This window comes from Topomyia yanbarensis, unplaced genomic scaffold (genome assembly GCF_030247195.1).
Source record: "Topomyia yanbarensis strain Yona2022 unplaced genomic scaffold, ASM3024719v1 HiC_scaffold_30, whole genome shotgun sequence".
In the NCBI taxonomy this organism is placed as follows: domain Eukaryota; kingdom Metazoa; phylum Arthropoda; class Insecta; order Diptera; family Culicidae; genus Topomyia; species Topomyia yanbarensis.
In genome coordinates, this window is record NW_026683492.1 from 176,121 (window position 1) to 196,115 (window position 19,995).

Below are 19,995 nucleotides of genomic sequence, written 5' to 3' on the forward strand. Positions count from 1 at the left end.
AACAAAATCCCGAAGAAATCTGCGATTGGGCGACACTGAAGCAAATTGTGAAGCGGGTTGTGATTTTTAGGGTACAAATGGGATCGAATTCGGGAACGATTGTTTTTTTGCGTTTTTTTGGCGAGGGAAGTAACTTGCTTCGTGCAAAACAAAATATTTACCCAAAATAATTTTTTATCAACCGGCAAGCGGCATTGAAATTGCAGCGTCGAAAGGTGTTGTAAACAGTCGATGACGCAACATTTTCGCTTTTAAAATATTGCACCGTGCACTTTTCGCCGAGATTCTTGTGTTGCTCGTAGAACCGTACAATGCGCACGCGGAATGCTTTCTTGTTTCGACGGCAAAGAGAGAGAGAGAGAGAGAGAGAGAGAGAGAGAGAGAGAGAGAAAGAGAGAAATACCTCGAAAAAAATCCAACATTTAGTTGCGGATTTTGATTTTAGTGCACTAATAATCAGTGTTATTTTGCATTGCTTTGGCTATCTCAAAATTCTATTATTTCGGATATACCTGATCAACTCGCTACATCGTTGTGTAGCAGACTTCTCGCATACATCGTCGTCGACGTGGCTGTGAGCTAATAAACCGCACGCGTCGGCCATCACACCCAGGTGCTTCAGCGCACGCATCGATGGGAACGATTGTCCCCCGACGCAGATCACAAGCGCAAATTCAGGTAGATGAAAGCGTGGTAAGCTAAAACGCGCGCGCGAAAAAAAAAAAGAGTCGGTCGGCGGTTCGTTGCTATCGAGAAACGAGCAGTTTTGTCCCATGATACGCAAGCTCAGGAGAAAAAGGAAATGCATATATGAAAAAGGGAAACCCAGCGCTCAGTCGTAACCACTGGTCTCTCGCATATCCATCAAAATCGCACACTAAACAGTACGACGTCCCTGCAACATGAATGAAAATATGAAGGATACATTTCAAACTAATTCTTTTTTCTAAACGTTTGGTGGCCCTGAAAAGGGCCTTTTGTGTTGTCGTGAACGGTAGGGGGGGGGGGGGGGGGTCTTAACCACCAAAACCGTACAATGTGCGTCCCTGGCGTTTAAGCGCATAGACGACATCCATCGCAGTGACGGTCTTCCGTTTGGCATGTTCAGTGTACGTCACAGCGTCCCGGATAACGTTTTCCAGAAAAATCTTCAGCACACCACGGGTTTCCTCGTATATCAAACCGGAGATTCGCTTCACTCCTCCACGTCGAGCCAGACGACGAATGGCGGGTTTGGTGATGCCCTGGATATTGTCACGAAGCACCTTGCGGTGCCGCTTAGCGCCTCCCTTGCCGAGCCCTTTTCCTCCTTTGCCACGGCCAGTCATCTTCTTGGTTGTAGGTAATAACTTAGTAGGCTAGCACAGCACACCTGCAGCAGCAGTAGCAGCAGCGAGATTCCAATACCGAATGTTGCAATTCGGCCCATTGAGTAGCGCTTTTATACTGATGCACACACATTCTCAGTCGCCGCCGCGCCGGCATAGGTAGATTACCATGGCTGCTATCTATATGCTTGCAGATGTGTTGGTTTGAAGGGGAAATAGCGCGAACACGAAGTTCACTGTTGCCACTGTTTTAGTATCTTGGGATTGCCGAAATCTGGACTACTGCTGACATGGTAGCATTTTCCCTGGAAAACGATTGCCCGGAAATTGATTCTCCTGAAAAAGAAAGAAAGAAAAAGTAAATCGAAAATAGGGCTACAAACGGTTTTTTTTTTTCTTTGAACTTATAAAGATTTTCTATACATCCGTCTACATGGTGCGTTCGTTATATTGGCTTCTATGGTACTGAAATATCGATATCTGATACTGATCTATGATGGAACAAATTGTTACTGTTGAACAAACTAGTTCTGTTTGATATTCTTCTACTGTTGGAATTTTATTGATTTCTAGGCGATTTTTTGCTCATACATAGTTTTTCTTTTTAGGAATATTTTTTTGCAAATCTGATGAAAAGCTGAAAATTTCAAGTCTGGCAACGCTGGCTCCGCAATGGAAGTGGTGGGGGAAGTATAGTAGCCGAATCGAACCGTATACAGAACGAAAAGGCACATGGCACATGGCACGGGCACGAGCGAGACAGGCGATAGTAGTGTGTATTCGCGACTATAAAAAAAATCGGTCGGTCTGTTTTGGTCATCATTCGTCGTTTGAACAGCGTCACCGTGGTAGCAGTAGTAGAGCAGCATTTTCGCGCCATGGCCCGTACGAAACAGACCGCCCGCAAGTCCACCGGAGGGAAAGCTCCCCGCAAGCAGTTGGCAACGAAGGCTGCCCGTAAAAGTGCCCCAGCTACGGGTGGCGTTAAGAAGCCCCATCGCTACCGACCAGGAACTGTCGCGCTGCGAGAAATTCGTCGCTATCAGAAGTCGACAGAGCTACTAATTCGCAAGCTGCCCTTCCAGCGTCTGGTGCGTGAGATCGCGCAGGACTTCAAAACCGATCTGCGCTTCCAGAGCTCAGCCGTCATGGCCCTTCAAGAAGCCAGCGAGGCTTACCTGGTTGGATTGTTCGAGGATACCAATCTGTGCGCTATCCATGCCAAGCGAGTGACCATCATGCCGAAAGACATCCAACTGGCTCGCCGGATCCGTGGGGAGCGGGCCTAAATTTGGTGTGTGCCCATCACCCCCCAGAACGAAACAGCAACAAACGGTCCTTTTCAGGACCAACCAATCATATTTTACTAAGAATTATTAGCAGAAAATTTCCGTTTCCCTCCAAAAATGCTCAGGCAGGTGGCTGTGTGTGTGTGTGTGTGTGTGTTAGAAAGCACGCCGATGGGATGATTTTTTGCCAGCTCCACCACCTCGTACCGATCGACAGTAGTAGCGTGTGAAAAACAAGAGACCCATTCATTGAGGGAAAATTTGTGATTTAGCACCAAATCGATGAGTGAACTTTTGAGAGATTGAGTGCGGGTTAAATGAAATCGTCAATGCCATGATATATGAGGGAAACTATTATTAAGTGTCTGACGAGCATTGCAATGAAACTTGTGCAATGCTCACAAAAATGTACGTTGATGATTATCGGAGTGAAAATCAAATTAACTCTTTTTATCAGAAGAAAATAGTCGCCCTGAAAAGGGCGGTTTTTTTTTCGGCTCGAAAGGAGCGGGATTTAGGTTGCTGCGGAGGCCCTCTTTTCAGTCTTCTTCGGCAGCAGTACGGCCTGTATGTTAGGCAACACGCCACCCTGGGCAATGGTCACACCGGAGAGCAGTTTGTTCAGCTCTTCGTCATTTCGAATGGCCAGCTGCAGATGACGGGGGATGATTCTGGTCTTTTTGTTATCGCGGGCAGCGTTTCCTGCCAGCTCCAGTACTTCGGCGGCAAGATATTCCATTACAGCTGCCAAGTAGACGGGTGCTCCGGCACCGACACGTTCAGCATAGTTTCCCTTCCTCAGCAGACGGTGAATTCGGCCAACAGGGAACTGGAGACCGGCACGAACTGAGCGGGATTTTGGCTTTCCCTTCACTTTTCCTCCTTTACCGCGTGCAGACATTGTTGTAGGTTTATCGCTGTGCGTATGCAGTCACGTAGACAGTACGAGTAACACTGATGCCGTTCGCGTACGCAGCACCCCTTGTTATGCATTCGCTTCATTGCACATCGTTCGCCAAAGGGGCGGAGTAGCGAACGAACGAAACGCGCTAAACACAAAAAAGGACGAACCTTCGTCTCGCTACACGATCGTATATAAGCGATATGTACAGTGGTTTTACCTACCAATCAGTCAGCGCAGTTCGCATCGAGAGCGTTAACAGCAGCAGCACCACCACCACGTCGTTACTATGGCACCGAAAGCCAGCGGAAAGGCTGTGAAAAAATCCGGCGGCGGCGGTGGCAAGGCACAGAAGAACATCGCCACAAAAGCAGGAGGAGAGAAGAAGAAGAAGCGAAAGCAACGGCGCAAGGAAAGCTACGCTATCTACATCTACAAGGTGCTGAAGCAGGTCCATCCGGACACCGGTGTCTCGTCGAAGGCGATGAGCATCATGAATAGCTTCGTGAACGACATCTTCGAGCGTATTGCTAACGAAGCATCCCGTCTGGCCCATTACAACCGACGGTCGACGATCACCTCCCGCGAGGTACAGACCGCCGTTCGTTTGCTGTTACCGGGAGAGCTGGCCAAACATGCCGTATCGGAAGGTACCAAGGCCGTTACCAAGTATACCAGCTCGAAGTAAACGTGTCGCCCGCCCCGCCGCCGGATGTCACACACCATCGTCATCGGCCCTTTTCAGGGCCACCAAAACACGTTCTGGTAAAGAGTTGAATTGAAATGTACACATAGTTTATATAAACATTAGTTGTTGTTGTTGTTGTTTGTTTGTTTCATTAGAGTTGTCATTTTTTTTTCCCTCTCTGTCCATTTTTCAAATCATCACCAAATCAAATATGTGTTTTGCTGTAGTTTGTGGAAATAGTCTTTCCCCTTACCGCGCTAGTTGATTGTTTTTCGTTAAGACGGAAAACGGTCTTTCCCCCCTTTGTCGTGTCTATATTCTACTCAGTCTAAAACAGCCCCAGCGTATGAAAATTCTGCTGCAAAAAGAACACATTTCTGGATCATACTTGTTAATACAATACACTTCTCCCAGCCTTCAAACTTCTGATCTGCGTTGAACGTTAATAATTAAAAAATAGCCAACACAATTTATAATCTCAAAGTTGAACAATACAATACGTTCGTCAATTTAGGCTAAACAAAATCGGTAATTATCCTCTAGCAGTGTCTCTAGTCGTTCGTTTGTTTATTGTGCCAGCCAATTTTTCTCTGTTTTATAATAGCCAAAATAAGCGCGTTGTTTGCTAATCAGAGTAATATTATACTTGCTCTGTCTGTTTGTTTGTTTGTTAAGGCAACAGAAAACCACGGCCTACTATTAATTTACCTGTACGTACGTACGTACGTTTATCTGAGCAAAAAACCGCGCCTATTTACTAAAGTGATGTTGTTTAATCAAACTAACGACGACTGATTTATCTTGCCAATCGGCGGCCTGTTGAATGCGGGTGTGCGCAAGCTAGAAAACTCATTGGTGGGAATGGAGCATTAACGGAAAATAAGCATCAATCAATTCTTTACAATTTTGTTAGCCCTGAAAAGGACTGTTGTTTTGGGGGGACGCGCACGTTGTCGGGAATTTACTTCTTGCCGGCGGTGACCTTCTTCGGGGCGGTGGCGGCCTTCTTTGGCTTAGGGGCCTTCGGCTTGTTCGCTGCAGCCTTCGATGGTTTGGTGGCTTTCTGTTTAGTGGCAGCCGTTACCGCCTTGGCAGGGGCAGCAGCAGCTTTCGTTTTCTTCGCAGCCGATTTCTTAGCGGCCGGGATTGCCGCCGCCTTTGCCTTTTTGGTCTTCTCACCACCACCACCGGCCGGCGGATTTTTCTTCTCCCCGGATTTAGTAGCCGATTTTTTCGCTGCACCCGATGGTGGTTTCTTATCGCCAGCCGGCTTCTTAGCCTCGACCGTCACCTTAAACGATCCGGAAGCACCGGTACCCTTGGTCTGGGTGATGTTTCCCTTCTCGACACCCGTTTTCAAAGCCTTCCGGATAAACGGAGCCAGCCTGGCGACGTCACACATGTAGTTGGCGGCGATGTACTTTTTGATCGCCTGCAGTGATGATCCGCTCCGTTCCTTCAGGGTCCGGATGGCAGCCAGAACCATCTCACTCACTGGTGGATGGGTTGAAGATTTTTTCGGTTTCTTGGCGTCACTCTTGCTAGCCTTGGCCGCCTGCTTCGGTGGTGCTTTGGCGGCTGGCGGAGAGGCGACGACGGCAGGGGCCGTAGCAGCAACGTCGATAGCAGTTTCAGCCATTGCGCGTTCGTTTGGTTTGGTTTTCTTCCACACACAGTTGTAGACGACGAGTTGATGGATGCACGATGATGCAAGTCTGCGAATATGATAACCGGGGGCCCGGTGTCTGTTGTTTAGGATCGTATTCATCGGCTCTGTTTGGGAACGCGTAGATGACGGTTGAAAGTTACTATTCGATCGGTGCCGGTAAAATTTTGCGGACTGTTGTTTTAAATCAACCAAAATCGAATTACTGCTTGTGAAATGTACACTGGAAGTTTGCTTTCAATTTACCGCAATGTGCACACCGTCCAAACTGACACCCGCTGAACATTCTGTTTTAAGCGTATGGGCGAATATTATCAAATCATGCATCCGACTATGGCGGCACGTGCAAACTGAATTGTGGAAAATTGGTTAATTTGAACCATCTAGCAATTGGAAAACCTTTTCGATGCTATCCAATCGAAAGAAAACTTCTCTCTATATGAAATTATTTCATTTTTGTATATATTTGCTCGAGCGGAAGTGCTCGTAATTTGGCGACCTGCGGAAAACGTTTCGGTCGGCTGGTCCTTTGCTGAAAACTTTCGTTATTAAAATTACTAAAAAGTTAACGGGTGGCAACACAAATTTTGGATTTTTTTTTTTTTTCGCAACCTGTAAAAAAAAGACAAACGATTTGATTGAAATTAGAAGATACGTTCTCCATTGTTGACCAAAAATTAGTGAACATTTGAAACTGATCCGTAATTGGATGCTGTTCGGCGAAGCTTCCGTTTGATGTCGGAACAGGCGCGTAGTACGGCGTCTATGTCAACACTTTGCTAATGCATTTCGTGATCTTCTACCAATCAACTGTTTGCAATTCGTGGCTCTCAAAACAAAATCCCGAAGAAATCTGCGATTGGGCGACACTGAAGCAAATTGTGAAGCGGGTTGTGATTTTTAGGGTACAAATGGGATCGAATTCGGGAACGATTGTTTTTTTGCGTTTTTTTGGCGAGGGAAGTAACTTGCTTCGTGCAAAACAAAATATTTACCCAAAATAATTTTTTATCAACCGGCAAGCGGCATTGAAATTGCAGCGTCGAAAGGTGTTGTAAACAGTCGATGACGCAACATTTTCGCTTTTAAAATATTGCACCGTGCACTTTTCGCCGAGATTCTTGTGTTGCTCGTAGAACCGTACAATGCGCACGCGGAATGCTTTCTTGTTTCGACGGCAAGAGAGAGAGAGAGAGAGAGAGAGAGAGAGAGAGAGAGAAAGAGAGAAATACCTCGAAAAAAATCCAACATTTAGTTGCGGATTTTGATTTTAGTGCACTAATAATCAGTGTTATTTTGCATTGCTTTGGCTATCTCAAAATTCTATTATTTCGGATATACCTGATCAACTCGCTACATCGTTGTGTAGCAGACTTCTCGCATACATCGTCGTCGACGTGGCTGTGAGCTAATAAACCGCACGCGTCGGCCATCACACCCAGGTGCTTCAGCGCACGCATCGATGGGAACGATTGTCCCCCGACGCAGATCACAAGCGCAAATTCAGGTAGATGAAAGCGTGGTAAGCTAAAACGCGCGCGCGAAAAAAAAAAAGAGTCGGTCGGCGGTTCGTTGCTATCGAGAAACGAGCAGTTTTGTCCCATGATACGCAAGCTCAGGAGAAAAAGGAAATGCATATATGAAAAAGGGAAACCCAGCGCTCAGTCGTAACCACTGGTCTCTCGCATATCCATCAAAATCGCACACTAAACAGTACGACGTCCCTGCAACATGAATGAAAATATGAAGGATACATTTCAAACTAATTCTTTTTTCTAAACGTTTGGTGGCCCTGAAAAGGGCCTTTTGTGTTGTCGTGAACGGTAGGGGGGGGGGGGGGGGGTCTTAACCACCAAAACCGTACAATGTGCGTCCCTGGCGTTTAAGCGCATAGACGACATCCATCGCAGTGACGGTCTTCCGTTTGGCATGTTCAGTGTACGTCACAGCGTCCCGGATAACGTTTTCCAGAAAAATCTTCAGCACACCACGGGTTTCCTCGTATATCAAACCGGAGATTCGCTTCACTCCTCCACGTCGAGCCAGACGACGAATGGCGGGTTTGGTGATGCCCTGGATATTGTCACGAAGCACCTTGCGGTGCCGCTTAGCGCCTCCCTTGCCGAGCCCTTTTCCTCCTTTGCCACGGCCAGTCATCTTCTTGGTTGTAGGTAATAACTTAGTAGGCTAGCACAGCACACCTGCAGCAGCAGTAGCAGCAGCGAGATTCCAATACCGAATGTTGCAATTCGGCCCATTGAGTAGCGCTTTTATACTGATGCACACACATTCTCAGTCGCCGCCGCGCCGGCATAGGTAGATTACCATGGCTGCTATCTATATGCTTGCAGATGTGTTGGTTTGAAGGGGAAATAGCGCGAACACGAAGTTCACTGTTGCCACTGTTTTAGTATCTTGGGATTGCCGAAATCTGGACTACTGCTGACATGGTAGCATTTTCCCTGGAAAACGATTGCCCGGAAATTGATTCTCCTGAAAAAGAAAGAAAGAAAAAGTAAATCGAAAATAGGGCTACAAACGGTTTTTTTTTTTCTTTGAACTTATAAAGATTTTCTATACATCCGTCTACATGGTGCGTTCGTTATATTGGCTTCTATGGTACTGAAATATCGATATCTGATACTGATCTATGATGGAACAAATTGTTACTGTTGAACAAACTAGTTCTGTTTGATATTCTTCTACTGTTGGAATTTTATTGATTTCTAGGCGATTTTTTGCTCATACATAGTTTTTCTTTTTAGGAATATTTTTTTGCAAATCTGATGAAAAGCTGAAAATTTCAAGTCTGGCAACGCTGGCTCCGCAATGGAAGTGGTGGGGGAAGTATAGTAGCCGAATCGAACCGTATACAGAACGAAAAGGCACATGGCACATGGCACGGGCACGAGCGAGACAGGCGATAGTAGTGTGTATTCGCGACTATAAAAAAAATCGGTCGGTCTGTTTTGGTCATCATTCGTCGTTTGAACAGCGTCACCGTGGTAGCAGTAGTAGAGCAGCATTTTCGCGCCATGGCCCGTACGAAACAGACCGCCCGCAAGTCCACCGGAGGGAAAGCTCCCCGCAAGCAGTTGGCAACGAAGGCTGCCCGTAAAAGTGCCCCAGCTACGGGTGGCGTTAAGAAGCCCCATCGCTACCGACCAGGAACTGTCGCGCTGCGAGAAATTCGTCGCTATCAGAAGTCGACAGAGCTACTAATTCGCAAGCTGCCCTTCCAGCGTCTGGTGCGTGAGATCGCGCAGGACTTCAAAACCGATCTGCGCTTCCAGAGCTCAGCCGTCATGGCCCTTCAAGAAGCCAGCGAGGCTTACCTGGTTGGATTGTTCGAGGATACCAATCTGTGCGCTATCCATGCCAAGCGAGTGACCATCATGCCGAAAGACATCCAACTGGCTCGCCGGATCCGTGGGGAGCGGGCCTAAATTTGGTGTGTGCCCATCACCCCCCAGAACGAAACAGCAACAAACGGTCCTTTTCAGGACCAACCAATCATATTTTACTAAGAATTATTAGCAGAAAATTTCCGTTTCCCTCCAAAAATGCTCAGGCAGGTGGCTGTGTGTGTGTGTGTGTGTGTGTTAGAAAGCACGCCGATGGGATGATTTTTTGCCAGCTCCACCACCTCGTACCGATCGACAGTAGTAGCGTGTGAAAAACAAGAGACCCATTCATTGAGGGAAAATTTGTGATTTAGCACCAAATCGATGAGTGAACTTTTGAGAGATTGAGTGCGGGTTAAATGAAATCGTCAATGCCATGATATATGAGGGAAACTATTATTAAGTGTCTGACGAGCATTGCAATGAAACTTGTGCAATGCTCACAAAAATGTACGTTGATGATTATCGGAGTGAAAATCAAATTAACTCTTTTTATCAGAAGAAAATAGTCGCCCTGAAAAGGGCGGTTTTTTTTTCGGCTCGAAAGGAGCGGGATTTAGGTTGCTGCGGAGGCCCTCTTTTCAGTCTTCTTCGGCAGCAGTACGGCCTGTATGTTAGGCAACACGCCACCCTGGGCAATGGTCACACCGGAGAGCAGTTTGTTCAGCTCTTCGTCATTTCGAATGGCCAGCTGCAGATGACGGGGGATGATTCTGGTCTTTTTGTTATCGCGGGCAGCGTTTCCTGCCAGCTCCAGTACTTCGGCGGCAAGATATTCCATTACAGCTGCCAAGTAGACGGGTGCTCCGGCACCGACACGTTCAGCATAGTTTCCCTTCCTCAGCAGACGGTGAATTCGGCCAACAGGGAACTGGAGACCGGCACGAACTGAGCGGGATTTTGGCTTTCCCTTCACTTTTCCTCCTTTACCGCGTGCAGACATTGTTGTAGGTTTATCGCTGTGCGTATGCAGTCACGTAGACAGTACGAGTAACACTGATGCCGTTCGCGTACGCAGCACCCCTTGTTATGCATTCGCTTCATTGCACATCGTTCGCCAAAGGGGCGGAGTAGCGAACGAACGAAACGCGCTAAACACAAAAAAGGACGAACCTTCGTCTCGCTACACGATCGTATATAAGCGATATGTACAGTGGTTTTACCTACCAATCAGTCAGCGCAGTTCGCATCGAGAGCGTTAACAGCAGCAGCACCACCACCACGTCGTTACTATGGCACCGAAAGCCAGCGGAAAGGCTGTGAAAAAATCCGGCGGCGGCGGTGGCAAGGCACAGAAGAACATCGCCACAAAAGCAGGAGGAGAGAAGAAGAAGAAGCGAAAGCAACGGCGCAAGGAAAGCTACGCTATCTACATCTACAAGGTGCTGAAGCAGGTCCATCCGGACACCGGTGTCTCGTCGAAGGCGATGAGCATCATGAATAGCTTCGTGAACGACATCTTCGAGCGTATTGCTAACGAAGCATCCCGTCTGGCCCATTACAACCGACGGTCGACGATCACCTCCCGCGAGGTACAGACCGCCGTTCGTTTGCTGTTACCGGGAGAGCTGGCCAAACATGCCGTATCGGAAGGTACCAAGGCCGTTACCAAGTATACCAGCTCGAAGTAAACGTGTCGCCCGCCCCGCCGCCGGATGTCACACACCATCGTCATCGGCCCTTTTCAGGGCCACCAAAACACGTTCTGGTAAAGAGTTGAATTGAAATGTACACATAGTTTATATAAACATTAGTTGTTGTTGTTGTTGTTTGTTTGTTTCATTAGAGTTGTCATTTTTTTTTCCCTCTCTGTCCATTTTTCAAATCATCACCAAATCAAATATGTGTTTTGCTGTAGTTTGTGGAAATAGTCTTTCCCCTTACCGCGCTAGTTGATTGTTTTTCGTTAAGACGGAAAACGGTCTTTCCCCCCTTTGTCGTGTCTATATTCTACTCAGTCTAAAACAGCCCCAGCGTATGAAAATTCTGCTGCAAAAAGAACACATTTCTGGATCATACTTGTTAATACAATACACTTCTCCCAGCCTTCAAACTTCTGATCTGCGTTGAACGTTAATAATTAAAAAATAGCCAACACAATTTATAATCTCAAAGTTGAACAATACAATACGTTCGTCAATTTAGGCTAAACAAAATCGGTAATTATCCTCTAGCAGTGTCTCTAGTCGTTCGTTTGTTTATTGTGCCAGCCAATTTTTCTCTGTTTTATAATAGCCAAAATAAGCGCGTTGTTTGCTAATCAGAGTAATATTATACTTGCTCTGTCTGTTTGTTTGTTTGTTAAGGCAACAGAAAACCACGGCCTACTATTAATTTACCTGTACGTACGTACGTACGTTTATCTGAGCAAAAAACCGCGCCTATTTACTAAAGTGATGTTGTTTAATCAAACTAACGACGACTGATTTATCTTGCCAATCGGCGGCCTGTTGAATGCGGGTGTGCGCAAGCTAGAAAACTCATTGGTGGGAATGGAGCATTAACGGAAAATAAGCATCAATCAATTCTTTACAATTTTGTTAGCCCTGAAAAGGACTGTTGTTTTGGGGGGACGCGCACGTTGTCGGGAATTTACTTCTTGCCGGCGGTGACCTTCTTCGGGGCGGTGGCGGCCTTCTTTGGCTTAGGGGCCTTCGGCTTGTTCGCTGCAGCCTTCGATGGTTTGGTGGCTTTCTGTTTAGTGGCAGCCGTTACCGCCTTGGCAGGGGCAGCAGCAGCTTTCGTTTTCTTCGCAGCCGATTTCTTAGCGGCCGGGATTGCCGCCGCCTTTGCCTTTTTGGTCTTCTCACCACCACCACCGGCCGGCGGATTTTTCTTCTCCCCGGATTTAGTAGCCGATTTTTTCGCTGCACCCGATGGTGGTTTCTTATCGCCAGCCGGCTTCTTAGCCTCGACCGTCACCTTAAACGATCCGGAAGCACCGGTACCCTTGGTCTGGGTGATGTTTCCCTTCTCGACACCCGTTTTCAAAGCCTTCCGGATAAACGGAGCCAGCCTGGCGACGTCACACATGTAGTTGGCGGCGATGTACTTTTTGATCGCCTGCAGTGATGATCCGCTCCGTTCCTTCAGGGTCCGGATGGCAGCCAGAACCATCTCACTCACTGGTGGATGGGTTGAAGATTTTTTCGGTTTCTTGGCGTCACTCTTGCTAGCCTTGGCCGCCTGCTTCGGTGGTGCTTTGGCGGCTGGCGGAGAGGCGACGACGGCAGGGGCCGTAGCAGCAACGTCGATAGCAGTTTCAGCCATTGCGCGTTCGTTTGGTTTGGTTTTCTTCCACACACAGTTGTAGACGACGAGTTGATGGATGCACGATGATGCAAGTCTGCGAATATGATAACCGGGGGCCCGGTGTCTGTTGTTTAGGATCGTATTCATCGGCTCTGTTTGGGAACGCGTAGATGACGGTTGAAAGTTACTATTCGATCGGTGCCGGTAAAATTTTGCGGACTGTTGTTTTAAATCAACCAAAATCGAATTACTGCTTGTGAAATGTACACTGGAAGTTTGCTTTCAATTTACCGCAATGTGCACACCGTCCAAACTGACACCCGCTGAACATTCTGTTTTAAGCGTATGGGCGAATATTATCAAATCATGCATCCGACTATGGCGGCACGTGCAAACTGAATTGTGGAAAATTGGTTAATTTGAACCATCTAGCAATTGGAAAACCTTTTCGATGCTATCCAATCGAAAGAAAACTTCTCTCTATATGAAATTATTTCATTTTTGTATATATTTGCTCGAGCGGAAGTGCTCGTAATTTGGCGACCTGCGGAAAACGTTTCGGTCGGCTGGTCCTTTGCTGAAAACTTTCGTTATTAAAATTACTAAAAAGTTAACGGGTGGCAACACAAATTTTGGATTTTTTTTTTTTTTCGCAACCTGTAAAAAAAAGACAAACGATTTGATTGAAATTAGAAGATACGTTCTCCATTGTTGACCAAAAATTAGTGAACATTTGAAACTGATCCGTAATTGGATGCTGTTCGGCGAAGCTTCCGTTTGATGTCGGAACAGGCGCGTAGTACGGCGTCTATGTCAACACTTTGCTAATGCATTTCGTGATCTTCTACCAATCAACTGTTTGCAATTCGTGGCTCTCAAAACAAAATCCCGAAGAAATCTGCGATTGGGCGACACTGAAGCAAATTGTGAAGCGGGTTGTGATTTTTAGGGTACAAATGGGATCGAATTCGGGAACGATTGTTTTTTTGCGTTTTTTTGGCGAGGGAAGTAACTTGCTTCGTGCAAAACAAAATATTTACCCAAAATAATTTTTTATCAACCGGCAAGCGGCATTGAAATTGCAGCGTCGAAAGGTGTTGTAAACAGTCGATGACGCAACATTTTCGCTTTTAAAATATTGCACCGTGCACTTTTCGCCGAGATTCTTGTGTTGCTCGTAGAACCGTACAATGCGCACGCGGAATGCTTTCTTGTTTCGACGGCAAGAGAGAGAGAGAGAGAGAGAGAGAGAGAGAGAGAGAGAGAAAGAGAGAAATACCTCGAAAAAAATCCAACATTTAGTTGCGGATTTTGATTTTAGTGCACTAATAATCAGTGTTATTTTGCATTGCTTTGGCTATCTCAAAATTCTATTATTTCGGATATACCTGATCAACTCGCTACATCGTTGTGTAGCAGACTTCTCGCATACATCGTCGTCGACGTGGCTGTGAGCTAATAAACCGCACGCGTCGGCCATCACACCCAGGTGCTTCAGCGCACGCATCGATGGGAACGATTGTCCCCCGACGCAGATCACAAGCGCAAATTCAGGTAGATGAAAGCGTGGTAAGCTAAAACGCGCGCGCGAAAAAAAAAAAGAGTCGGTCGGCGGTTCGTTGCTATCGAGAAACGAGCAGTTTTGTCCCATGATACGCAAGCTCAGGAGAAAAAGGAAATGCATATATGAAAAAGGGAAACCCAGCGCTCAGTCGTAACCACTGGTCTCTCGCATATCCATCAAAATCGCACACTAAACAGTACGACGTCCCTGCAACATGAATGAAAATATGAAGGATACATTTCAAACTAATTCTTTTTTCTAAACGTTTGGTGGCCCTGAAAAGGGCCTTTTGTGTTGTCGTGAACGGTAGGGGGGGGGGGGGGGGGTCTTAACCACCAAAACCGTACAATGTGCGTCCCTGGCGTTTAAGCGCATAGACGACATCCATCGCAGTGACGGTCTTCCGTTTGGCATGTTCAGTGTACGTCACAGCGTCCCGGATAACGTTTTCCAGAAAAATCTTCAGCACACCACGGGTTTCCTCGTATATCAAACCGGAGATTCGCTTCACTCCTCCACGTCGAGCCAGACGACGAATGGCGGGTTTGGTGATGCCCTGGATATTGTCACGAAGCACCTTGCGGTGCCGCTTAGCGCCTCCCTTGCCGAGCCCTTTTCCTCCTTTGCCACGGCCAGTCATCTTCTTGGTTGTAGGTAATAACTTAGTAGGCTAGCACAGCACACCTGCAGCAGCAGTAGCAGCAGCGAGATTCCAATACCGAATGTTGCAATTCGGCCCATTGAGTAGCGCTTTTATACTGATGCACACACATTCTCAGTCGCCGCCGCGCCGGCATAGGTAGATTACCATGGCTGCTATCTATATGCTTGCAGATGTGTTGGTTTGAAGGGGAAATAGCGCGAACACGAAGTTCACTGTTGCCACTGTTTTAGTATCTTGGGATTGCCGAAATCTGGACTACTGCTGACATGGTAGCATTTTCCCTGGAAAACGATTGCCCGGAAATTGATTCTCCTGAAAAAGAAAGAAAGAAAAAGTAAATCGAAAATAGGGCTACAAACGGTTTTTTTTTTTCTTTGAACTTATAAAGATTTTCTATACATCCGTCTACATGGTGCGTTCGTTATATTGGCTTCTATGGTACTGAAATATCGATATCTGATACTGATCTATGATGGAACAAATTGTTACTGTTGAACAAACTAGTTCTGTTTGATATTCTTCTACTGTTGGAATTTTATTGATTTCTAGGCGATTTTTTGCTCATACATAGTTTTTCTTTTTAGGAATATTTTTTTGCAAATCTGATGAAAAGCTGAAAATTTCAAGTCTGGCAACGCTGGCTCCGCAATGGAAGTGGTGGGGGAAGTATAGTAGCCGAATCGAACCGTATACAGAACGAAAAGGCACATGGCACATGGCACGGGCACGAGCGAGACAGGCGATAGTAGTGTGTATTCGCGACTATAAAAAAAATCGGTCGGTCTGTTTTGGTCATCATTCGTCGTTTGAACAGCGTCACCGTGGTAGCAGTAGTAGAGCAGCATTTTCGCGCCATGGCCCGTACGAAACAGACCGCCCGCAAGTCCACCGGAGGGAAAGCTCCCCGCAAGCAGTTGGCAACGAAGGCTGCCCGTAAAAGTGCCCCAGCTACGGGTGGCGTTAAGAAGCCCCATCGCTACCGACCAGGAACTGTCGCGCTGCGAGAAATTCGTCGCTATCAGAAGTCGACAGAGCTACTAATTCGCAAGCTGCCCTTCCAGCGTCTGGTGCGTGAGATCGCGCAGGACTTCAAAACCGATCTGCGCTTCCAGAGCTCAGCCGTCATGGCCCTTCAAGAAGCCAGCGAGGCTTACCTGGTTGGATTGTTCGAGGATACCAATCTGTGCGCTATCCATGCCAAGCGAGTGACCATCATGCCGAAAGACATCCAACTGGCTCGCCGGATCCGTGGGGAGCGGGCCTAAATTTGGTGTGTGCCCATCACCCCCCAGAACGAAACAGCAACAAACGGTCCTTTTCAGGACCAACCAATCATATTTTACTAAGAATTATTAGCAGAAAATTTCCGTTTCCCTCCAAAAATGCTCAGGCAGGTGGCTGTGTGTGTGTGTGTGTGTGTGTTAGAAAGCACGCCGATGGGATGATTTTTTGCCAGCTCCACCACCTCGTACCGATCGACAGTAGTAGCGTGTGAAAAACAAGAGACCCATTCATTGAGGGAAAATTTGTGATTTAGCACCAAATCGATGAGTGAACTTTTGAGAGATTGAGTGCGGGTTAAATGAAATCGTCAATGCCATGATATATGAGGGAAACTATTATTAAGTGTCTGACGAGCATTGCAATGAAACTTGTGCAATGCTCACAAAAATGTACGTTGATGATTATCGGAGTGAAAATCAAATTAACTCTTTTTATCAGAAGAAAATAGTCGCCCTGAAAAGGGCGGTTTTTTTTTCGGCTCGAAAGGAGCGGGATTTAGGTTGCTGCGGAGGCCCTCTTTTCAGTCTTCTTCGGCAGCAGTACGGCCTGTATGTTAGGCAACACGCCACCCTGGGCAATGGTCACACCGGAGAGCAGTTTGTTCAGCTCTTCGTCATTTCGAATGGCCAGCTGCAGATGACGGGGGATGATTCTGGTCTTTTTGTTATCGCGGGCAGCGTTTCCTGCCAGCTCCAGTACTTCGGCGGCAAGATATTCCATTACAGCTGCCAAGTAGACGGGTGCTCCGGCACCGACACGTTCAGCATAGTTTCCCTTCCTCAGCAGACGGTGAATTCGGCCAACAGGGAACTGGAGACCGGCACGAACTGAGCGGGATTTTGGCTTTCCCTTCACTTTTCCTCCTTTACCGCGTGCAGACATTGTTGTAGGTTTATCGCTGTGCGTATGCAGTCACGTAGACAGTACGAGTAACACTGATGCCGTTCGCGTACGCAGCACCCCTTGTTATGCATTCGCTTCATTGCACATCGTTCGCCAAAGGGGCGGAGTAGCGAACGAACGAAACGCGCTAAACACAAAAAAGGACGAACCTTCGTCTCGCTACACGATCGTATATAAGCGATATGTACAGTGGTTTTACCTACCAATCAGTCAGCGCAGTTCGCATCGAGAGCGTTAACAGCAGCAGCACCACCACCACGTCGTTACTATGGCACCGAAAGCCAGCGGAAAGGCTGTGAAAAAATCCGGCGGCGGCGGTGGCAAGGCACAGAAGAACATCGCCACAAAAGCAGGAGGAGAGAAGAAGAAGAAGCGAAAGCAACGGCGCAAGGAAAGCTACGCTATCTACATCTACAAGGTGCTGAAGCAGGTCCATCCGGACACCGGTGTCTCGTCGAAGGCGATGAGCATCATGAATAGCTTCGTGAACGACATCTTCGAGCGTATTGCTAACGAAGCATCCCGTCTGGCCCATTACAACCGACGGTCGACGATCACCTCCCGCGAGGTACAGACCGCCGTTCGTTTGCTGTTACCGGGAGAGCTGGCCAAACATGCCGTATCGGAAGGTACCAAGGCCGTTACCAAGTATACCAGCTCGAAGTAAACGTGTCGCCCGCCCCGCCGCCGGATGTCACACACCATCGTCATCGGCCCTTTTCAGGGCCACCAAAACACGTTCTGGTAAAGAGTTGAATTGAAATGTACACATAGTTTATATAAACATTAGTTGTTGTTGTTGTTGTTTGTTTGTTTCATTAGAGTTGTCATTTTTTTTTCCCTCTCTGTCCATTTTTCAAATCATCACCAAATCAAATATGTGTTTTGCTGTAGTTTGTGGAAATAGTCTTTCCCCTTACCGCGCTAGTTGATTGTTTTTCGTTAAGACGGAAAACGGTCTTTCCCCCCTTTGTCGTGTCTATATTCTACTCAGTCTAAAACAGCCCCAGCGTATGAAAATTCTGCTGCAAAAAGAACACATTTCTGGATCATACTTGTTAATACAATACACTTCTCCCAGCCTTCAAACTTCTGATCTGCGTTGAACGTTAATAATTAAAAAATAGCCAACACAATTTATAATCTCAAAGTTGAACAATACAATACGTTCGTCAATTTAGGCTAAACAAAATCGGTAATTATCCTCTAGCAGTGTCTCTAGTCGTTCGTTTGTTTATTGTGCCAGCCAATTTTTCTCTGTTTTATAATAGCCAAAATAAGCGCGTTGTTTGCTAATCAGAGTAATATTATACTTGCTCTGTCTGTTTGTTTGTTTGTTAAGGCAACAGAAAACCACGGCCTACTATTAATTTACCTGTACGTACGTACGTACGTTTATCTGAGCAAAAAACCGCGCCTATTTACTAAAGTGATGTTGTTTAATCAAACTAACGACGACTGATTTATCTTGCCAATCGGCGGCCTGTTGAATGCGGGTGTGCGCAAGCTAGAAAACTCATTGGTGGGAATGGAGCATTAACGGAAAATAAGCATCAATCAATTCTTTACAATTTTGTTAGCCCTGAAAAGGACTGTTGTTTTGGGGGGACGCGCACGTTGTCGGGAATTTACTTCTTGCCGGCGGTGACCTTCTTCGGGGCGGTGGCGGCCTTCTTTGGCTTAGGGGCCTTCGGCTTGTTCGCTGCAGCCTTCGATGGTTTGGTGGCTTTCTGTTTAGTGGCAGCCGTTACCGCCTTGGCAGGGGCAGCAGCAGCTTTCGTTTTCTTCGCAGCCGATTTCTTAGCGGCCGGGATTGCCGCCGCCTTTGCCTTTTTGGTCTTCTCACCACCACCACCGGCCGGCGGATTTTTCTTCTCCCCGGATTTAGTAGCCGATTTTTTCGCTGCACCCGATGGTGGTTTCTTATCGCCAGCCGGCTTCTTAGCCTCGACCGTCACCTTAAACGATCCGGAAGCACCGGTACCCTTGGTCTGGGTGATGTTTCCCTTCTCGACACCCGTTTTCAAAGCCTTCCGGATAAACGGAGCCAGCCTGGCGACGTCACACATGTAGTTGGCGGCGATGTACTTTTTGATCGCCTGCAGTGATGATCCGCTCCGTTCCTTCAGGGTCCGGATGGCAGCCAGAACCATCTCACTCACTGGTGGATGGGTTGAAGATTTTTTCGGTTTCTTGGCGTCACTCTTGCTAGCCTTGGCCGCCTGCTTCGGTGGTGCTTTGGCGGCTGGCGGAGAGGCGACGACGGCAGGGGCCGTAGCAGCAACGTCGATAGCAGTTTCAGCCATTGCGCGTTCGTTTGGTTTGGTTTTCTTCCACACACAGTTGTAGACGACGAGTTGATGGATGCACGATGATGCAAGTCTGCGAATATGATAACCGGGGGCCCGGTGTCTGTTGTTTAGGATCGTATTCATCGGCTCTGTTTGGGAACGCGTAGATGACGGTTGAAAGTTACTATTCGATCGGTGCCGGTAAAATTTTGCGGACTGTTGTTTTAAATCAACCAAAATCGAATTACTGCTTGTGAAATGTACACTGGAAGTTTGCTTTCAATTTACCGCAATGTGCACACCGTCCAAACTGACACCCGCTGAACATTCTGTTTTAAGCGTATGGGCGAATATTATCAAATCATGCATCCGACTATGGCGGCACGTGCAAACTGAATTGTGGAAAATTGGTTAATTTGAACCATCTAGCAATTGGAAAACCTTTTCGATGCTATCCAATCGAAAGAAAACTTCTCTCTATATGAAATTATTTCATTTTTGTATATATTTGCTCGAGCGGAAGTGCTCGTAATTTGGCGACCTGCGGAAAACGTTTCGGTCGGCTGGTCCTTTGCTGAAAACTTTCGTTATTAAAATTACTAAAAAGTTAACGGGTGGCAACACAAATTTTGGATTTTTTTTTTTTTTCGCAACCTGTAAAAAAAAGACAAACGATTTGATTGAAATTAGAAGATACGTTCTCCATTGTTGACCAAAAATTAGTGAACATTTGAAACTGATCCGTAATTGGATGCTGTTCG

The 19,995-nt window shown here is 46.9% G+C and overlaps 15 protein-coding genes across 15 annotated transcripts; 6 read left to right on the forward strand and 9 right to left on the reverse strand.

Moving 5' to 3' along the window:
• Window positions 1–1,016: 1,016 nt before the first annotated feature.
• Window positions 1,017–1,429, reverse strand: LOC131695194 (histone H4-like). The gene is made up of 2 exons (XM_058983711.1): window positions 1,373–1,429; window positions 1,017–1,331 (listed from the first exon to the last, which is right to left on the reverse strand). The coding sequence occupies exons 1-2, from the start codon at window positions 1,427–1,429 to the stop codon at window positions 1,017–1,019; spliced, it is 372 nt and encodes a 123-aa protein (XP_058839694.1).
• A 774-nt stretch (window positions 1,430–2,203) lies between these two features.
• On the forward strand, window positions 2,204–2,617 carry LOC131695195 (histone H3). The gene has a single exon (XM_058983712.1). It carries the CDS (start codon window positions 2,207–2,209, stop codon window positions 2,615–2,617), a length of 411 nt encoding a protein of 136 aa, XP_058839695.1. The 5' UTR covers window positions 2,204–2,206.
• Window positions 2,618–3,131: 514 nt separating this feature from the next.
• Window positions 3,132–3,518, reverse strand: LOC131695196 (histone H2A-like). The gene has a single exon (XM_058983713.1). It carries the CDS (start codon window positions 3,516–3,518, stop codon window positions 3,132–3,134), a length of 387 nt encoding a protein of 128 aa, XP_058839696.1.
• A 267-nt stretch (window positions 3,519–3,785) lies between these two features.
• Window positions 3,786–4,216, forward strand: LOC131695140 (histone H2B-like). The gene has a single exon (XM_058983659.1). The coding sequence runs from the start codon at window positions 3,808–3,810 to the stop codon at window positions 4,204–4,206; it is 399 nt and encodes a 132-aa protein (XP_058839642.1). The 5' UTR covers window positions 3,786–3,807; the 3' UTR covers window positions 4,207–4,216.
• A 740-nt stretch (window positions 4,217–4,956) lies between these two features.
• Window positions 4,957–5,875, reverse strand: LOC131695197 (histone H1A, sperm-like). Its single transcript, XM_058983714.1, has 2 exons — window positions 5,291–5,875; window positions 4,957–5,022 (listed from the first exon to the last, which is right to left on the reverse strand). Exons 1-2 carry the CDS (start codon window positions 5,843–5,845, stop codon window positions 4,957–4,959), a joined length of 621 nt encoding a protein of 206 aa, XP_058839697.1. The 5' UTR covers window positions 5,846–5,875.
• A 1,842-nt stretch (window positions 5,876–7,717) lies between these two features.
• LOC131695198 (histone H4-like) lies at window positions 7,718–8,130 on the reverse strand. Its single transcript, XM_058983715.1, has 2 exons — window positions 8,074–8,130; window positions 7,718–8,032 (listed from the first exon to the last, which is right to left on the reverse strand). Exons 1-2 carry the CDS (start codon window positions 8,128–8,130, stop codon window positions 7,718–7,720), a joined length of 372 nt encoding a protein of 123 aa, XP_058839698.1.
• Window positions 8,131–8,904: 774 nt separating this feature from the next.
• Window positions 8,905–9,276, forward strand: LOC131695132 (histone H3-like; the record flags this gene model as incomplete). The annotated part of the gene is made up of 1 exon (XM_058983651.1): window positions 8,905–9,276. A coding segment is annotated over exon 1 (369 nt), but the record flags the coding sequence as incomplete, so codon positions are not given.
• A 556-nt stretch (window positions 9,277–9,832) lies between these two features.
• On the reverse strand, window positions 9,833–10,219 carry LOC131695200 (histone H2A-like). The gene has a single exon (XM_058983716.1). The coding sequence runs from the start codon at window positions 10,217–10,219 to the stop codon at window positions 9,833–9,835; it is 387 nt and encodes a 128-aa protein (XP_058839699.1).
• Window positions 10,220–10,486: 267 nt separating this feature from the next.
• LOC131695139 (histone H2B-like) lies at window positions 10,487–10,917 on the forward strand. Its single transcript, XM_058983658.1, has one exon. The coding sequence runs from the start codon at window positions 10,509–10,511 to the stop codon at window positions 10,905–10,907; it is 399 nt and encodes a 132-aa protein (XP_058839641.1). The 5' UTR covers window positions 10,487–10,508; the 3' UTR covers window positions 10,908–10,917.
• A 740-nt stretch (window positions 10,918–11,657) lies between these two features.
• On the reverse strand, window positions 11,658–12,576 carry LOC131695201 (histone H1A, sperm-like). The gene is made up of 2 exons (XM_058983717.1): window positions 11,992–12,576; window positions 11,658–11,723 (listed from the first exon to the last, which is right to left on the reverse strand). The coding sequence occupies exons 1-2, from the start codon at window positions 12,544–12,546 to the stop codon at window positions 11,658–11,660; spliced, it is 621 nt and encodes a 206-aa protein (XP_058839700.1). The 5' UTR covers window positions 12,547–12,576.
• Window positions 12,577–14,420: 1,844 nt separating this feature from the next.
• Window positions 14,421–14,833, reverse strand: LOC131695202 (histone H4-like). The gene is made up of 2 exons (XM_058983718.1): window positions 14,777–14,833; window positions 14,421–14,735 (listed from the first exon to the last, which is right to left on the reverse strand). The coding sequence occupies exons 1-2, from the start codon at window positions 14,831–14,833 to the stop codon at window positions 14,421–14,423; spliced, it is 372 nt and encodes a 123-aa protein (XP_058839701.1).
• A 774-nt stretch (window positions 14,834–15,607) lies between these two features.
• LOC131695203 (histone H3) lies at window positions 15,608–16,021 on the forward strand. The gene has a single exon (XM_058983720.1). The coding sequence runs from the start codon at window positions 15,611–15,613 to the stop codon at window positions 16,019–16,021; it is 411 nt and encodes a 136-aa protein (XP_058839703.1). The 5' UTR covers window positions 15,608–15,610.
• A 514-nt stretch (window positions 16,022–16,535) lies between these two features.
• Window positions 16,536–16,922, reverse strand: LOC131695204 (histone H2A-like). The gene has a single exon (XM_058983721.1). The coding sequence runs from the start codon at window positions 16,920–16,922 to the stop codon at window positions 16,536–16,538; it is 387 nt and encodes a 128-aa protein (XP_058839704.1).
• Window positions 16,923–17,189: 267 nt separating this feature from the next.
• Window positions 17,190–17,620, forward strand: LOC131695137 (histone H2B-like). The gene has a single exon (XM_058983656.1). It carries the CDS (start codon window positions 17,212–17,214, stop codon window positions 17,608–17,610), a length of 399 nt encoding a protein of 132 aa, XP_058839639.1. The 5' UTR covers window positions 17,190–17,211; the 3' UTR covers window positions 17,611–17,620.
• A 740-nt stretch (window positions 17,621–18,360) lies between these two features.
• LOC131695205 (histone H1A, sperm-like) lies at window positions 18,361–19,279 on the reverse strand. Its single transcript, XM_058983722.1, has 2 exons — window positions 18,695–19,279; window positions 18,361–18,426 (listed from the first exon to the last, which is right to left on the reverse strand). The coding sequence occupies exons 1-2, from the start codon at window positions 19,247–19,249 to the stop codon at window positions 18,361–18,363; spliced, it is 621 nt and encodes a 206-aa protein (XP_058839705.1). The 5' UTR covers window positions 19,250–19,279.
• Between the last annotated feature and the right edge of the window lie 716 nt (window positions 19,280–19,995).

What these genes read in the sequence shown, in the direction of transcription:
- LOC131695194 (XM_058983711.1), bottom strand. Translation starts at nt 1,429, where the DNA reads ATGGGCCGAATTGCAACATTCGGTATTGGAATCTCGCTGCTGCTACTG. An exon ending in TGCTGCTACTGCTGCTGCAG is followed by an intron (nt 1,332 to 1,372) that starts GTGTGCTGTGCT and finishes CCTACAACCAAG; the next exon opens with AAGATGACTGGCCGTGGCAA.
- LOC131695195 (XM_058983712.1), top strand. Translation starts at nt 2,207, where the DNA reads ATGGCCCGTACGAAACAGACCGCCCGCAAGTCCACCGGAGGGAAAGCT.
- LOC131695196 (XM_058983713.1), bottom strand. Translation starts at nt 3,518, where the DNA reads ATGTCTGCACGCGGTAAAGGAGGAAAAGTGAAGGGAAAGCCAAAATCC.
- LOC131695140 (XM_058983659.1), top strand. Translation starts at nt 3,808, where the DNA reads ATGGCACCGAAAGCCAGCGGAAAGGCTGTGAAAAAATCCGGCGGCGGC.
- LOC131695197 (XM_058983714.1), bottom strand. Translation starts at nt 5,845, where the DNA reads ATGGCTGAAACTGCTATCGACGTTGCTGCTACGGCCCCTGCCGTCGTC. An exon ending in CTGCTGCCCCTGCCAAGGCG is followed by an intron (nt 5,023 to 5,290) that starts GTAACGGCTGCC and finishes CGCATTCAACAG; the next exon opens with GCCGCCGATTGGCAAGATAA.
- LOC131695198 (XM_058983715.1), bottom strand. Translation starts at nt 8,130, where the DNA reads ATGGGCCGAATTGCAACATTCGGTATTGGAATCTCGCTGCTGCTACTG. An exon ending in TGCTGCTACTGCTGCTGCAG is followed by an intron (nt 8,033 to 8,073) that starts GTGTGCTGTGCT and finishes CCTACAACCAAG; the next exon opens with AAGATGACTGGCCGTGGCAA.
- LOC131695200 (XM_058983716.1), bottom strand. Translation starts at nt 10,219, where the DNA reads ATGTCTGCACGCGGTAAAGGAGGAAAAGTGAAGGGAAAGCCAAAATCC.
- LOC131695139 (XM_058983658.1), top strand. Translation starts at nt 10,509, where the DNA reads ATGGCACCGAAAGCCAGCGGAAAGGCTGTGAAAAAATCCGGCGGCGGC.
- LOC131695201 (XM_058983717.1), bottom strand. Translation starts at nt 12,546, where the DNA reads ATGGCTGAAACTGCTATCGACGTTGCTGCTACGGCCCCTGCCGTCGTC. An exon ending in CTGCTGCCCCTGCCAAGGCG is followed by an intron (nt 11,724 to 11,991) that starts GTAACGGCTGCC and finishes CGCATTCAACAG; the next exon opens with GCCGCCGATTGGCAAGATAA.
- LOC131695202 (XM_058983718.1), bottom strand. Translation starts at nt 14,833, where the DNA reads ATGGGCCGAATTGCAACATTCGGTATTGGAATCTCGCTGCTGCTACTG. An exon ending in TGCTGCTACTGCTGCTGCAG is followed by an intron (nt 14,736 to 14,776) that starts GTGTGCTGTGCT and finishes CCTACAACCAAG; the next exon opens with AAGATGACTGGCCGTGGCAA.
- LOC131695203 (XM_058983720.1), top strand. Translation starts at nt 15,611, where the DNA reads ATGGCCCGTACGAAACAGACCGCCCGCAAGTCCACCGGAGGGAAAGCT.
- LOC131695204 (XM_058983721.1), bottom strand. Translation starts at nt 16,922, where the DNA reads ATGTCTGCACGCGGTAAAGGAGGAAAAGTGAAGGGAAAGCCAAAATCC.
- LOC131695137 (XM_058983656.1), top strand. Translation starts at nt 17,212, where the DNA reads ATGGCACCGAAAGCCAGCGGAAAGGCTGTGAAAAAATCCGGCGGCGGC.
- LOC131695205 (XM_058983722.1), bottom strand. Translation starts at nt 19,249, where the DNA reads ATGGCTGAAACTGCTATCGACGTTGCTGCTACGGCCCCTGCCGTCGTC. An exon ending in CTGCTGCCCCTGCCAAGGCG is followed by an intron (nt 18,427 to 18,694) that starts GTAACGGCTGCC and finishes CGCATTCAACAG; the next exon opens with GCCGCCGATTGGCAAGATAA.